This window comes from Triticum urartu, chromosome 5A (assembly GCF_056163025.1).
Source record: "Triticum urartu cultivar PI428250 chromosome 5A, HENAU_Tu73, whole genome shotgun sequence".
Taxonomy (NCBI): domain Eukaryota; kingdom Viridiplantae; phylum Streptophyta; class Magnoliopsida; order Poales; family Poaceae; genus Triticum; species Triticum urartu.
The window spans coordinates 619376216-619392050 of NC_141877.1; the positions used below are offsets into that span (position 1 = coordinate 619376216).

Here is a 15835-nt window from a genome sequence, read left to right on the forward strand (position 1 = left end):
CCTGACTCTGCCACTAGCTATAGCCTATAGCTCCGACGATTGTTTTCTCTTTCCAATTCCAACTTCAATCCATTTCACCCGGACTTCCTTCTTCCTCCTCCCGACGGGCACCGCTCCTGATCCTACTTGCGTCAGGAACCTATCAACGGTTTGCCTCCCTCGGTGGCGACGTCGTGGTGTGTCTCTGGCGAGATCGCTAGTGACACCGCAACTGTCTCAAGCTTGGCTTTTGTCTAATCCAAGCGGTGGTAAAAAAACGTACGTAACGCCCCCCCCCCTCTCCTCATACAACGTCATTGGATTGAGCTCTAGATTATGCTGCTCCTCTCGGCAATGCCTCCTATCTAGGCGAAATGGACCAAATCAAGAAGAAAGAATCAGTTCGGCGGAAAAATAGGAATTATATTATCAACGGAGACCCAAAAGAGGTCTAGGGGTCCTCCCCCCCTCCTCCCGTCCATCCTCCTTCGCCAATAGATCGTCGACCGGTGGGAGTCGTAGTTTCCTCTCCGAGGCATTAGTTAGGCCTCCGTCTGACTGTGGCGAGAGAATGGTGTCACCGCAGGCGTGGAATCCACCTCCCCTCATTCCGGTGATGCTTCTTCGTATTGCTAGGAAGCGTGTGGAAGATGGTGTGTCCTAAGATCTTATTCTTCGGGTCTGGTGTTTCTTTTGCAGGTTTGTCTCGGTTGCGCTATCCTGCGGAGCACATAACGTGTCTATACGTCTTGATCCGCCGGCTCCAGTTTTGATCGGCGAAGGTTAACCAGACTCCGCCTTTTCAAGGAGTGTGTGAGATTTGTGTTCTCTGGCTCCGTCTGACCGGAATTGGGGTCTACAAGCCCTCTCAACCATCTTCTTCTTCATAGCGGCAATTTGTTACACAAACTACGGCCGCCGACGTCTTCAAATCAACATCGATGACTTGTCGGGCGCTACTTTTATAAGCTTTTTTTGGGTTTAAACAAGTTTGCTCTGATGAAATAGGGACCCAGAGGGGGCAAGGGGCTTTGCCCAGTAAGGGTGTCTTTGTACACCATAGTGTCAAAGAAACGTCTTACATTATCGGACTGAGGGAGTACTTTATAGTTTATATACTGTCTTTGGGCTTTTCAAAAAAAATATAAATAAGAACAAGGCTTAAACGAACATTCGCAGCTGCCCCCGCGACACGTACGTGTCATCCGCCGGTACGCGCCACGGGAGACAAGCCAGCCCCCACCTGCCATCGCCTTCGCCTCACCCACACCCGGGACAGATGGACGGATGAACGGACTGATATAACCACACCCCATCACCCACACACACCACCACACCGCGCACTGACACAGCAAGATCGAGTCAGTCAAGAGGGCGAGGCGTGCACTGCTGGTCCTCCTCCTCCCGCGCATGGTGCCCCGTCCCCGCCGGCCGGCGCCGACACATGTTGCATGAGCGGCACGCACCACCCTCCGCGTCCGACGACGAGGACGATGCCCCAGGGGCCAACGACGAGGAGGGCACTCTGGTGACCACCACCGCCAGCACCACCAACACCACCTTCCACGACGTCGACGAGGTGATCGAGGTGCGCGAGGTCCACCCCCTGTCGCCGCCGCACCCGCCCTTCACGCCGCCCACGCGCACCCTGTCCGCCGCCTCCACCGCCTGGGACAGCGCCAGCAGCCACCGCTCCGTCACCTCCGAGGAGCAGTTCATGACGATGAGCCGCGAGTTCACCGCCATGGTCGCCGCCGGCGCCGGCACCGGGGCGGCCAACAGCAACCCCAACAGTAACAACAGCAACAGCAACCACCACCCAGGCGGCCCCTACGACGGCGGCCCCGACCAGCTGACCAGCATCGGCGAGGACGAGCTGGAGGAGCACAACCCGCTGGCCATCGTGCCGGACAGCGGCCGCCCCTTCGCCACGCCGCCCAGCAGGAGCGGCGGCAGCAGCGGCAGGGCGGCGCGGCTCGACCTTGAGGTCGTCCCCGCGGCCGGCCCGCCGGTGGAGGCGAGCCAGGTGAAGAAGGAGGAGGTGGAGACCAAGGTGTCGGCGTGGCAGACGGCGGAGATCGCCAAGATCAACAACCGGTTCAAGAGGGAGGAGGTGGTCATCAACGGCTGGGAGACGGAGCAGGTCGACAAGGCGTCCGCCTGGCTCAAGAAGATTGAGGTAATCATCACTACTACATGAACAACAAGATCCTTCAGATTCTGATGAAAATCTACTGTGGAATCCTACTTGCTTTGAGCTTAATTTGCATCTAGCATCATCTTTCCTTGCAACCGAGAAAACAATTCTCCAAGCTTCACAGCACTCCTGTCAATTCAAGAAAGAAAAGTAGTAGAGCATGACAAATTAATACAGCAACTAAATTGCCCAAAATTAGCACATGAGATTAGGTAGACCATCGATGGTTGATGCAATCAGCACATGAGATTTGTGCACACTGATTAGCGAGCTGATTTTTTTTCTCCCAGATAAAAAGGAAGTTCCTACGCCTAGCAACACTAATACAGTACCCCTTTTGAGTAGAATAGTGTAAATCTATTCTTGCTTTGAGAAAAGGTATATGAATCTCCAAGATAATTAATTAGATAGAGGTGTTACATCAGAGCGTGGCTGTCTCAATTGCCCCTTTTCTTGTGGGTGCGTGCATGTGAACATCAGTTCGTTTTACAGCTCAATCATGCAACTTTCTGCGCCAAAAGGGAGACTGTGTACCTGTGAGATTATCATGGACCGTTAGCACGTTCATCTCACGGCGATAGGACTGTTCTATGAGAGTGGCGGCCTTTGTCCGGGAGAACCACTAGTAGTGCATGTGAAAATCATGCTTGCTTGCTGTCCAGTTAGTGTATCCTATCTGAATGTTCATCTCGGTCACCTTATGTCTAACTGTGATGGATCCCACGACCACGCGTGCAGAGGAAGCTGGACGAGCAGCGCGCCAAGGCGGTGGAGAAGACGCAGAACGACGTGGCCAAGGCGCGGCACAAGGCGGAGGAGAAGCGGGCGTCGGCGGAGGCCAAGCGGGGGCTCAAGCTGGCCAAGGTGCTGGAGCTGGCCAACTTCATGAAGGCCGTGGGCAGGGTGCCCACCAAGCGCTCATTCTTCTAGCCCGCCGGCCTCCTCAACTGGAGAATCCTACGTATGTGTTTTTGCCTATAGGTCGTAAAGGGCGTGTGCTGCTGCATCCGATCGGCCGGGAAACCTAATTGTAAAAAGGATTTGAAACCTGCTGCTGCTGCCTCCGTTGTATACTGGCCGCCGGTGGCGATCACGGATCACACGGTGGCGCTTTTTTGTTTGGCTTGTATATGCACGCAAAACTGGTGTGAAGATGGAATGAATAGTGTGTTTGCCACAAACCTGCAAACATTCAGAGCATTTGTTCATATGTGACACTGCTGGTGTGGATCTTTACCTTCTTCATTCAGTTCTGTATGTATATATCTAGCTGAAAGTCGTCGTGGTCCTTCTAACGCCTATCAAGAGAGAACCAACAAGTTGCATCAATGGCTGATGGAGACGACTGTTACTTGCCCTTGCACACACCCAGGATCAGGCAACAAGATGACCCACACCCTTGTGTGTTCCAACGAAGACGGCCTAGTTTTTCAGTGGTGGACAACGTGCTGCCCGTCGATAACGAAGTGCACGGTGTCCAATCTTGGATTTCTTAGTTCTGCAGCGACTTTATTATTATTAGTCTTCCAGCTACAGAGTCCGACCTTGGCTTGCGTTTTGTTTTCTGTTCTTGAGATTTTGGGGATTTGGCTTGCGTTGTCTGAACTCGAGCTGGCACTTTTGGCCACAAAAAATAATGCTGGGCACTGTGCGGCCGTCGAGTAGGCATCATGGGAGCGATGAGGAACCTGCGCCGCACGTCACCGCATTCGCCATTTCCATTTCCCTCGTGACAAGGCCGGTTAGTGGAATCATCATTTTATTCTATCCATCTATCTATCGCCTGAATGGCGAAAGCGACCCCGTGCCTGTGATTGACCCAACTAGACGAGGGAGGGAGGGAGGGATGGGCCTTGTCTGGCATCGACACGAGGCCGTGGCCGTAGGCATCAGGCGCTGCCCGGATCCCGCTGGCGCTTACCGGAGTCCAGACACAGCCGACGCTGACGGCCACCGTGCGCGACGGGTTTCTTTCGACGTGCCAGGCTAATCGAGACCACGATCGACGGAGACATGGAGGAATGTAACCAGAGAACTCGTCAGTTTATTCCAACTCCTATGGGCGTAAACGACCGACCATTACTTTTAGCATTCGCTCTGAAAGAGATAACTCTGCCTAAGCAAAACAAACTGAATAGAACTACGAATGAAATCAATAAAAGCACACACAAAACAAAAATGCATCCTTAACGCCAACATAAATAAACATATAAAATGTTCAGAGGAGATGAAAAAGAAAAATGTGGACAAAAATTTAGGACAGTGATGAAATTCTAACAGAGCAAATCAAGTCATGACAAGTCTTTTATCAGCTAAAGAATCTAACAGAGCCTGATGACTGCCGTACATTACCATCCAAAACTCAAACACGCACTAGTACAAGTTATCTTTGATGACGCAACTGTACATAAACATCAAGCTAGACGATCCACTTCATCGACGATGAACCTGCCTGTTGCACGTTATTTCCCGACAACTGCCCGGGAGGGAGGGGGGCTTCATGACGACGAGTTCCTCCTAGCCGCATAAACCCTGTACGCGGCTACCCCCACAACACCTATAGCAGCTCCAACTGCAGAGTATTAGAATATAAGTTAGTACTTGAAGGGCGCTTTGCTCCACCTATCATCATGCTCCACACCCACGAATGCATGTTCAAGTAAAGGTCTAAAGGCATACAAAATTGTAATTGAGTAGCAGCATTTTGTCAAATGCGAGCTATCATGCCCGTTGACTCGATTCCCTATGGAACCCACCATACCTCTAAATCGACCAATTGATTCACATTGTTATGGACTTCTTAGTATTTTATTGAGATGATATTTGGTTAAATGCGGATTTAGCTACTGACTACTAGTAAGAAAAGATTTGTGACAAGATCGTGGGGTTTGACTTGCCTGAAACAACCATGAGGGAACGGTTCAGAAGTTGACGGTATTGCCTGCGTGATTTACCAGCTTCAGTCTCTGGGATGCTCAAATGGGGCCGCTGTGCTGCGTGAACTATTCGGCAGAAAATGCTGTTCAAGTCTTTCAATTTCACACTGATGGGAATTGGTGTTTCAATTCCCATGTCTTGGCTCACCTGAAATTAGATAGATTTATGATTACTCTGTAACAAACATAAACAACTAGACTATCCATGGATTCTAATCCATTCACCAACTACAATGGTAAATTTAAAATGTCAAACGAAATGGTATTGGAGCTTACTCTGGTTGATTCCTGTAGAGCCACTGGAGATTGATCAAGATCGTCCTTAGCAGCAACTATCAGACAAGGGACTTCATAGCCAGTGTTTTCTCCATGTGAAGCCACTTGCACAAGCAAATCTCTTGCTCTTTGCCAAGAAAATTCATCACAGCTGCCATTTTAAAGGTGTCACATAAGGAAATTTATGTAATATTGAATAATACGTCAGAGTAAGATATACCAGGATAAGCAAGATTTTCAACTGTCATCTGTACCGTTTACATAACCAGATGAATAGTTGAACCAATTAAAGGTAATCAAGGATCAAAGAGATTCATTTTTTACTGACCAAGAATCATTTATTTGATATGGCCAGTAAGCTATTGTGTAACTGAAATCAGATTGCAATACATGAATGAACTAAGTTCATGAGATCTTGCAAATAGCATAGAATGGTAAACCTAGTTTCCTTCCAAAATGGGCCATCAAAACCATTGAGAACAATTCAAAAATTGCCAGCATATATATGACACAAAGCAGAAAACAGTACAATAAACAGGAAAATAGCTCGGCAGAATGGATACCTATCGTAAACAAAGACTGCCACATCACAGGGTGCCAAGGATTCCTTGTTGTTTAGCAATGATCTGACATCACCTTCAGGAATCTCCCGCAGCACAAGTGTTTTTCTAGTCCCCTTCAATAAAACAAAGATATAATGAATCTGATATGAACATTGCAGAGTAAGAGTAGAAAAGCATCATTACAGATTACCAAGAATTAGAAAATGATAAATCTCAAAGCTGCACTCCGCAGTCAAATTAGAAACTGCTGAAGTTAATGTCACCCTATTGTCTCCACTAGACCATCACATATGATTTCTGGAAGGCTCTCTCTCTCCCTCTTCCATGTCCACCAAAAATGAAGATGACAAGAGGGAAAGGGCAACATTGAACTACTGTACATGCCATTGGCAGAGAAAATTTGGGTTGTCTTAATTTCTGTCACTATACTCGCGTGAAGTCTTGCATCATTAAGAATAGAATTATCATTTATCAGAATGTTTGCGGCAAACCGGTCGCTGTTAGTTGGCAGAGCATCAGTAAGAATAGAATTATCATTTATCATTAAGAACATGCCATTTATCAAAAAGTGCAAGCAGAATACAAACATAAATTTTGACTACTTACATCAGATGGTTCAACAGTATTTGCGGCAAACCGGTCGCTGTTAGTTGGCAGAGCATCAGAAGGTTGCCTGCAATGAAGATAACAAGTGAAATGGAGTTCCAAAAGGAATAAAGATGGTATGAAAATTCATGGAGTAAATACAGAGAAATGCATCAAATACCTTCCAAGGAATGATTGTAGCAATGCAGTCTTTCCGGCACCTTTGGGACCAAAAACATAGCACTGGAACACATTTCTTTGAGTCTGCTGCTTTTTACGGTCCACTCGTCTTTTCCTCGTGATGGTGAATGCTGAATTAAAATCACCTGAATAGCCGACATATACAAGGTTCGCGAAACTATTTGCTGGATCTAGAAGTGTCATAAGAGCCCACTGCAATTGTAGGAGATACTAGTCAGCAAAGGAAAATCTACCGGTAATCTAGTAAGAAAGAATATCACCATAATACACACAGGTGTTTTGTCTACAGGTTTCTAAGCACGTGTCCACAAGATTAAACTGGTGTAGATATGCATGTAAACATAAAAAACACTACACTAACACTAAGAAAAGGTTTTCTTGCCTGGAAACGTTCCACATGTTTTTCAAGGCACGCCACTAAATACTATGCATCTTAATCATAACAAGCACAACACTCCTAAAAGATTTCTATCCCATTTTTAGTTGGTTTATGTTTCTTATGTGTTCGATATAGTATATATAATCTCTTCTGTGGATTCGTTTGCATATGACGAACTCAGATGGGTGCAGTAATTCATATTCCCTCCATCCCAAGATAAGTGTCTCAACTCTAGTACAACTTTGCAAGTGTCTCAACTCTAGTACAACTTTGTACTGAAGTTAGTACAAAGTTGAGACACTTATTTTGGGATGGAGGGAGTACAATGGTTACAACAAACTATTGGGCTTTCTCAGAGATTAATTGAGCTCATTGAATGGTACAAGACAGTCAGAACAATGAATAAAAAGATATGAGATCCGAATAGAGCATTAGGCTGTTGAATCCAACCAACAAAACAGCAACCAACGGGCAGCGTTAAATATTATTGCACACAAACAGTGTAGCACAAAGGGAGTGAGAGAATACCTTAGAAAGAAATCCTTCAAGTGATAGCCCACCCAAGACATTCCTTTCAGCGCAGTCTTTATATAGATCAGAAGTCCATGGGCTGGAATAATGATATGTGAATGATAAGCAGAGACAAATGACTAAATAGACTAAACTTGAGAACCATTTAACAAAAGTAAAACAGATGCCATCAAATCTAAGATAAAGTAATACAGGGTTACTAACAATATGAGTAAATTATGTAAATTACAACAAATTGTCTCCAATTGTGTCAAACTAGGATTAAAATTACCCTTTCTTTTAGTAAAGAACTTACTTTTCAGGTGCAGTTGAAAAAAGATCATCCAACTCAGAAGGTAGCAAAGCTTCGTCCTGGATTTGATACATAAACACATTTTCAGAAATGCTCCAACACATAAGTTTTTTACTGATAAGATTAGAATGAAAATGCCAAGAATAACAAAGGGCGCAGCAATATTTAACATTGAGGATAAAAAACAATTGTGACGATCAATACATTAGACTTACATTATCTATGTCAAACATGTTGAATATTCCTTTCAAGTAATCAATCACTTCATTTGTCAATTCCACCGTCTGTAACAAAGATAGTGATATGACTTTAGTACCAAAGAAATATTAGAGACCAAACGTATGGCAAATGTAAAACACATAGGTAAGTGGCTAGTGAAGCTAGGATTGCAGATACCCAGCATACAATTGAAATCAACTATCAACTTACACGTAAGCCATTATAAGAACAACTTTACACTAAAATATATGTGCACTTAAAAATTGGTCTAGCTTCAACTGACAACAAAATGTGAATAGCTGACAGTAATCAACAGAACATTACTTGATCAGGAGCTCGCTTGACTGACGTTGGAATGAAGTCATCTCTAAGTTTGATTTCATTATCATAACCAAATTTCCTCAATACTGTCCATGTAGTTTCCAAACGACCTTTCTCAATAAAAAGAGCATGAAGGAAAAGGAACCCAGTCAATGTAAGGCCGCTATCATTTACGCCTTCAGGCATCTTCTCTTGAACAACTCTCTTCACGCCTGAAATTTCAGTAGGCTGGAGAGGAGCACTGAAACATCTGACCTGCAAAGCAATGGAAAGGAATTTTAGTACCACCATACATAGAAGAATGTCAATAAAAGACACTGGTCAGCCTCATGTTAATATAAAGGAAGAATGGGCGGCCTGAGTGAATACAAACCTGAAAGTCATTGAGCTCCACATCACTGAGAGCTCCATCCCTGTCGTGGTCACATAGAATGAATATCCGCTTCAAAGCCCTCACACAGCGTGGCTTTAGAGATTGCGCCTCTTGATCAAATAGAGGAGCTGTGGGGTGAAGCACTGCCTTCTGGGCGTAGTAGAAGACCTCAGGCACCTGCGGTTCATAAACTATCTGTTTAGTAAAACCTACTCGAGCATAGTATCTAGAATTCTAACACAACAATCAAATTATCAACTGCATAGTTGAATTAGTACTCAATCAAATTATAAAAATGCAATGTTGGAATATTAGGCGAGGCTGAGCAGCTGCTGGCATCAGCATTTTGATCATTCTAGTTTCATTCGTTGTGAACAATCAACGATTTGACATAATGAAAGTGTTACCAATATTGCCTAGATACAGAGACAAGAGGGGGTCTTCCTCACCTGGATCTGGCGAAGCGCGGAGCACTCAATGCAGGTCTCGATCTCACGGAACGACTGCATGATGGGCGCCATCGTCTGCTCAAGGCTGTTCTGCTGGTCGTCCCTCAGGTCCAGCTTACACCCCACCACGATGACAGGCGCCTTCAACTGCGCAATCACAGAAACATTGGACAGCACAGATCAACACGGGCAACCCAGGGTAAAATCACCAACCATGGCGAGCCCAAGGCTGCGGCAACCACTAACCAAGCCATAGAGCCCGAGATTACCTGGATGCGCCTGAGCTCCGGGAGCCAATAGGAGCTGAGCCGGTCGAGCGTGGAGAGCCTGTCGCAGGCGTAGGTGAGCACCACCGCGTCCGCCGCCTGGCACTCGGCGATCAGCTTCGGCTTCTGCTCGGGGCTGCAGCGCGCGCGCACACGCACACACACGCGCACGAGGACGACGGGGTCAACACCAAATCAATCAATCCGCGACGGAATCGTCAAATCTGAGGCGGGGCGGAATGGGATGGGGGATGGGGGGAGGACCTGGAGGAGGTGTCGACGATGGTGATGGGGACGCGGTCGGGGAAGTAGTCGGCGGGGAGGCGGGTGTGGGGCATGACCTTGGGGACGTTCTCGGGGAACTGCTCGGTGGCGACGGCGACGACGAGGCTGGACTTGCCGGTGCCGGGGTCGCCGATGACGACGACGCGCACGCCCGGCCGGCCCGCCAGGTTCGCCGCTGCGGCAGCCATGGTCGCCGCCGCCTCCTCCTCCTCCTCGGGGCTAGGGTTTTGGGGGATTTGGGCGCGGCTGTGTGGCGTGGAGTGTCAGGCGGTGGGGCCGGAGGGGATGGTGGCCGGTTCGGTCTTATGGTGGACGCGACGGAAGGATCGATCTGGTTCCTCCTTGGTTGCTTCGGCTTGGAGGAGACGCAAAGAAAGAAAGAAAAGAAAAGAAAAGGCGATGGAACCAGCGACCGCAACACAGAGACGTCGTGCTTGCTCGCTCGCTGGCTTCGGGCCTGCGAGGGCTCGTGAATGATGACAGGTTGGACCTTACATGGGCCGGGTAATGACTTTTTTTTTGGAACGGTTTTGCTAATTTTTCAAAAAGAAAATGCTATTTTGTCAGATGACAGGCAATGCAAAACAACCGTGTGATACAGTGGCGGAGGACCGTGTATGGCTAGGGTTGGCGGTCGCCCTACCTCGGTTTGCCTGGTGCAAGTAGGGTGCAAGACGGCACATCACCATGGCGGCGTTGCCTGTGGCGTACGTTCTTTTTTTCTCTACTTTTATTGCTTTCTTCATCATGAGCCGACTGACACTGTTTGTTTTGCAAGAGCTAATGCCCATCGTCGTTTTCTTTGCCCCCTCCCCCCTCCTTTGCTTATTATCATGTGGACACGTTGCCCCATAATGCTTTATTAAGCTTACGGAGGGAAGTCTGAAGCATCACATACAACAAGCGAGCCAGGACACCAATTCCTTCACTGACCAATAATGTGCCACAAACCATCTTCATTTTCATCATTACTTTTTTTTCTTTCTAAAAGGCTGCTAGAGTTTTGTTGTAAGCATCACCGGCTAGAAAATGGTGATCTACGAGTGTGGAAGAAAAGGAAGGGATGCCCAGGGGTGGTGAAAACTTCGTGGTGTGGACACTCTCTACATAAGTCAACTTTGGACTGCGGTACTCACCATTCTGTAGGGCCATCTACCCTCTTGCTAGTTGCTTCTATATTTTGCATTGGCAATGCATGGCCGGCAAATGCCAAACACACGCCAGGATTGTCGGATCGTCTCGCGCTACGATTGTCATTGCCTAGGTTCACAAGACGATTTAATGTTGTGTTTAGTCGAATATCGTAAGAACCATTCGAGTCAAACTTACCTTCATGACACTTTGAGTAATGCATTCAAGTGGTGAGCCACCCCCCCCCCAATGATTGTTCAAAAAAATCCTTGTTGTAACGTCGTCCATCTCCCGGCTCGCATAATTACTTCCATGATTTGCTGACATATGGCTTCCTGTGTCTTCTTAATGTTCATTTCCATTCTCTCCATATACAGAAAATTTCTTCCATCCTAGTTTTCACGACAACCATATATTATGAGCTTTATACTTAACCATCAATCAAATAAAAACTGATGACCATAGTTCCATAACCATTTCATCAACAAACATAGGCTTTCCCGTGGTTTGTGATCTACAAATCCAATATTCCAGGTTAAACCAATTACTTGGGCCAATAATTTGGAGATTCCTGCTTTTGAGAAATTAGATTGAGTGCTAGTTTCAACTGAGTGGGATGTGTTGGGTTGAAATTAGAGCTCTCTGATCTGATCATGCAGCATTGCACTTGAATACTAAATTCAACCTCCACATAGTGATATCTAGATTTGAGACTTGTTGGCTAGAGATGGAAGGTTTTAAGGAAGAGGTGGTGAGAATCTGGATTGCTCCACCCTGGTGTGTACATTATATTGATAAATGGCAAGCGGAAGCTAGGAGGCTTGGGAGACATTTCAAATGGTGGCATATTAATGTTGAAGGGGTTTTCAGAAATTTGAAAACAAAAAAAATCAGGCAAGCTGGACGAGTTGGATAATAAAAGTGAAACATGTCCCCTAACCATGGGAGAAAGAGAGCTTAATATGTTTTTGGATACTACACTAAAAAAGCTGCTCAAAGATGATGAGCTTAGATGGAGGCAAAGAGATCATGAGAAGGATTTGAAAGAAGATGATGGGAATACTAGATACTTTTAATTGAAAGCTACTAGAAGGAGAGAAAAAACTATATTTATGTCTTGCATGGAGATGGAATGGAAATTTCTAGAGAAGCATACTTGGTTACACATGTCATTGATTTATAATGATTTGTTTGGTGAACCTGAGATCACCGCTGTCAGTATTGATGGTTTGGTCTATTCCCAATTGAATGACGAGGAAGTTTTTTCAACTGGAGAGTTCAGTACGGAGGAGATTAAGAAGGTGGTGTTTGGGCTTAAACATAACAAGGTAGTTGGGCCTGATGGGCTACATGTTGAATTTTATAGAGTTTTGGGATGTGGTCAAGTGTGACTTGAATGAATTGTTTGACGCTTTCCATAGAGGAGAGCTAGAGATTGAGAGACCGGTTCATGGTATCATTGCACTCATACCTAAGGTATTGAATGTGGACGTGATACTGAATTTTAGTCCAATATGTGTTGCTCAGTGTTAGTTATGGAATACTAACAAAGTTAGTGACTATTTGGAAGACTATAACAAAGCCTGTTTTTAAAAACAAATCTTGATGATCAATTGTTTCTAATCTTTACTATCTTTCGAAATTCTCGAGCATATTGTAGAGAAACCAAGACAGAAGAGAAACTGAGGTTGGAGTGTTGAAGATCAAGGAGGTGTTGCGTGAGACGTTTGACAGAGTTTATTGATGGAATTCTCTGGTTAGGATGGTCTACGGTTGATTCTACCTTGGCATGCTCCTGATTGCAACATTTTTATCGATGAAACTTGATGCATATTTACTGGTCTGTGATTTCTAGAGCTCATGTATGAGTGTTGCGTCATGTTTGTTCTGCCTGCGCGCAGCTGGCTCTGGTAGTTGCATGTACCCTACGGGATTAGCTACATGTTTTGTATCTTTCTATTTCTCATACTTACTTTACAGAACTGTGGTGTTAATTGATGAGGAGGCTCATTTTTTCTAAAATCATTTAAACCAATAATATACGAGTCATATGTCATCGAAGCTCTACATCTGAAGCTTAATTTCTACACCACCTTAATGATTATTCATTTGCCGGAACGAATAATCATTAAGAAACACCTTGAAAATCTAGTACAAATTCAACACTGCAATTTGTGTGACACATAATTCACACCGCCTGTCAAATTGATGGTCAAATTTCTCTCGGAAAAAGAAAATGATGATCAATTTTGAAGCTTAAAATGACTGTCGTGTATAAACCAAGCAAATATTATTACTATTGTTGTTGTTGTTGTTGTCATCGTGGACGTCGACCATACACATTTAAATAATGCTGTCACCATTTCCGAGTTTGAGAAAAGAAACAGTATGAAGAAAGATAAGATAAGCCATCATTCCCGAGTTCGAAAACAAACAAACAAAAAAGATGAGCCATCGGTCGTTAGTCATTCCCCAGGAAATGAACAAGCGATACAGCCATGACCAAGTCAACATCGATCGAAGGGTGGGCCTGTTGTGGCGGCAACACCTGGGACCCCGATCTGATCTGCCGTGAGCGACCGTGCGACACGGCCGCGCCTCCCACTTTTTGCGCTCTCACCGACCATATCAATCTCCGTGGCCGTCACAGGTCGGTAACCTCGCTGGGCGGTCGGTCGGCCGCCTGATGATCGCGCCACGCGAAATATGCCAAGGGACCCCCCTGAGCTCACCGATATTTGCAGGACCAGGCTCGTGCGGTCCGTCCGGCCGAAGCACCCGGGCCCTGATGTCTAATTAGCTCACAGCTCAAGTGCTCTTCCCACTATCTGGTGCTACGCAGCGCGCTAGCAGGAGCTCACGTGAGGCCACGTGTAGTAGCGTATATTAACTGTAGTAATTACTCTTCCGTAGTCAACAACGCATACTGTATTTAGGGCATCGCACCTCACAGCACACACTCCACCAGCAAGAGTATTTTTTTTTTGAAGCTATCCACCAGCAAGAGTATTACTCAGTGGAAGCTCTCACGCTCTGCCTCTGCCTCTCTCTCCCCACGACGCACCGCCCCGCCCCGCACCGGCCGGCGACGAAGCCGGAGCTCCGCTCCCGACTCCCGAGACGATGTCGGCCGCCGCCGGCAGCTCCTCCTCCTTCTCCACTTCAGCGCTGCGGTACGTGTCTGCTCACCTCCTCCTTCCTCTTCCTCCCCCCCCCCCCCCCCCCCCCCCCCCGGTCGCTGCCGGTTTCGCCATGATCTGTCACAGCAGGGGCTCGATCCTGGCCGGATCGAGGCCAAGTAGCGCTGCTTTAGATGTGTAGCACCTCTCCAATGGCGCCGGTCGCGTGATGCGAGAGGTCCCTGCAGTTTGGCTGGCTGCATCGTTTCTCTGCTCTGCTCCAGGGCTGAGAAGCACGCGTTTACTGCAGTGTCTGTGTCCTTTTCTTCGGGAGTTCAGGTTGGGTATTGCAGAAGGCAGGGTTAAGGTCCCTAGATTCGAAAACATCATGCTGCATGTTGCTACTGAAATGTTGATGCTCTGTCAGAGAACTAGTAGAACAATAAATGAAACGTTGATGCTAAACAGAAACAGAAGCATATTTTTTTTTACCTGTTCTGTTTTTGACAGCGGGCGCAGAAACATTGGGCTTAAAGTTTGTTAGAAGAAGTGATAGGCCACATGTAGCTGGGATGAGCACTGGGGGCTCAGCTGGATAGCACAGTAGTAGAGCCATGGTTGTTTAATGCATGCTAGGAGTAAGATTATTATCAGTATGTTTGCTTGCTGTAACTTTGATTGCTTTGCTTTTTTCTAACCAAAGGTTGGAAGGAAAGGTTGCGCTGGTCACCGGTGGCGCTTCAGGTATCGGCGAAGCCATCGTCCGCCTCTTCAGACAGCACGGCGCCAAGGTTTGCATAGCGGATGTCCAGGATGAAGCCGGTCAGCAGCTCTGCGACTCCCTCGGAGGCGACCCCGATGTCCTGTTCGTCCACTGCGACGTCACTGTGGAGGAGGACATAAGCCGGGCCGTTGATGTGGCGGCCGAGAAGTTTGGCACCCTCGACATCATGGTCAACAATGCCGGCATTACGGGCGACAAGGTCACCGATATCCGGAACCTCGACTTTGCTGATGTCAAGAAGGTGTTCGACATCAACGTGCACGGCATGCTGCTCGGCATGAAACACGCGGCGCGTGTCATGATCCCGAGCAAGAAGGGGTCCATTGTCTCATTGGCGAGCGTTGCTAGCGTGATCGGAGGGATGGGGCCTCATGCTTACACCGCGTCGAAGCACGCGGTGGTGGGTCTCACCAAGAGTGTGGCATTGGAGCTGGGGAGGCACGGCATACGGGTGAACTGCGTGTCGCCGTACGCCGTGCCCACCGCGCTCTCCATGCCGCATTTGCCCCAGGGGGAGCACAAGGGTGATGCAGTGAGGGACTTCCTGGCGTTTGTGGGCAGTGAGGCAAACCTGAAAGGTGTTGATCTGCTGCCTAAGGATGTTGCTGAGGCGGTGCTCTACCTGGCGAGCGACGAAGGGAGGTACATCAGCGCGCTCAACCTCGTGGTCGACGGCGGATTTACATCTGTGAATGGCAACCTGAAAGCGTTTGAGGACTAGTTGAAGATTTTAGCTGCATTTGTTACTTGGTATCTGAAAGCATTTGAGTACCATTTTCTGATTTGCCTGTTTTAGCATGTCAATAAGGTGGGTGATCATGTGTAAAATTTGATAATTATTCTATGTTAGTGCTTAAGGACAGTGTTGATTATTATTGATATTACTCTGTTGAACCTGTGAGATGTGACAGGAGCTTGTATAACGTTCAGTTAGAGTTTCATAAAGACT

General features: G+C 46.9%; 3 protein-coding genes across 3 annotated transcripts; 2 read left to right on the forward strand and 1 right to left on the reverse strand.

Annotated features, from left to right (window-relative positions):
• Window positions 1-1285: 1285 nt before the first annotated feature.
• LOC125511090 (remorin 4.1-like) lies at window positions 1286-3376 on the forward strand. The gene is made up of 2 exons (XM_048676374.2): window positions 1286-2158; window positions 2915-3376. The coding sequence occupies exons 1-2, from the start codon at window positions 1424-1426 to the stop codon at window positions 3104-3106; spliced, it is 927 nt and encodes a 308-aa protein (XP_048532331.1). The 5' UTR covers window positions 1286-1423; the 3' UTR covers window positions 3107-3376.
• Window positions 3377-4346: 970 nt separating this feature from the next.
• On the reverse strand, window positions 4347-10216 carry LOC125511089 (mitochondrial Rho GTPase 1). Its single transcript, XM_048676372.2, has 14 exons — window positions 9832-10216; window positions 9571-9703; window positions 9302-9448; window positions 8853-9029; window positions 8483-8734; window positions 8155-8223; window positions 7943-7998; window positions 7645-7726; window positions 6718-6929; window positions 6558-6624; window positions 5952-6064; window positions 5389-5539; window positions 5074-5260; window positions 4347-4748 (listed from the first exon to the last, which is right to left on the reverse strand). The coding sequence occupies exons 1-14, from the start codon at window positions 10038-10040 to the stop codon at window positions 4675-4677; spliced, it is 1929 nt and encodes a 642-aa protein (XP_048532329.1). The 5' UTR covers window positions 10041-10216; the 3' UTR covers window positions 4347-4674.
• Window positions 10217-13892: 3676 nt separating this feature from the next.
• On the forward strand, window positions 13893-15761 carry ABA2 (NAD(P)-binding Rossmann-fold superfamily protein). Its single transcript, XM_048676377.2, has 2 exons — window positions 13893-14156; window positions 14806-15761. The coding sequence occupies exons 1-2, from the start codon at window positions 14107-14109 to the stop codon at window positions 15605-15607; spliced, it is 852 nt and encodes a 283-aa protein (XP_048532334.1). The 5' UTR covers window positions 13893-14106; the 3' UTR covers window positions 15608-15761.
• Window positions 15762-15835: the final 74 nt, after the last annotated feature.

Coding starts and splice junctions, on each gene's coding strand:
- LOC125511090 (XM_048676374.2), top strand. CDS start 1,424: ATGTTGCATGAGCGGCACGCACCACCCTCCGCGTCCGACGACGAGGAC. Junction 2,159..2,914: donor CCTGGCTCAAGAAGATTGAG/GTAATCATCACT, acceptor CCACGCGTGCAG/AGGAAGCTGGACGAGCAGCG.
- LOC125511089 (XM_048676372.2), bottom strand. CDS start 10,040: ATGGCTGCCGCAGCGGCGAACCTGGCGGGCCGGCCGGGCGTGCGCGTC. Junction 9,030..9,301: donor CCGCGCTTCGCCAGATCCAG/GTGAGGAAGACC, acceptor TATGAACCGCAG/GTGCCTGAGGTCTTCTACTA. Junction 8,735..8,852: donor TGGAGCTCAATGACTTTCAG/GTTTGTATTCAC, acceptor ATTGCTTTGCAG/GTCAGATGTTTCAGTGCTCC.
- ABA2 (XM_048676377.2), top strand. CDS start 14,107: ATGTCGGCCGCCGCCGGCAGCTCCTCCTCCTTCTCCACTTCAGCGCTG. Junction 14,157..14,805: donor TTCTCCACTTCAGCGCTGCG/GTACGTGTCTGC, acceptor TTCTAACCAAAG/GTTGGAAGGAAAGGTTGCGC.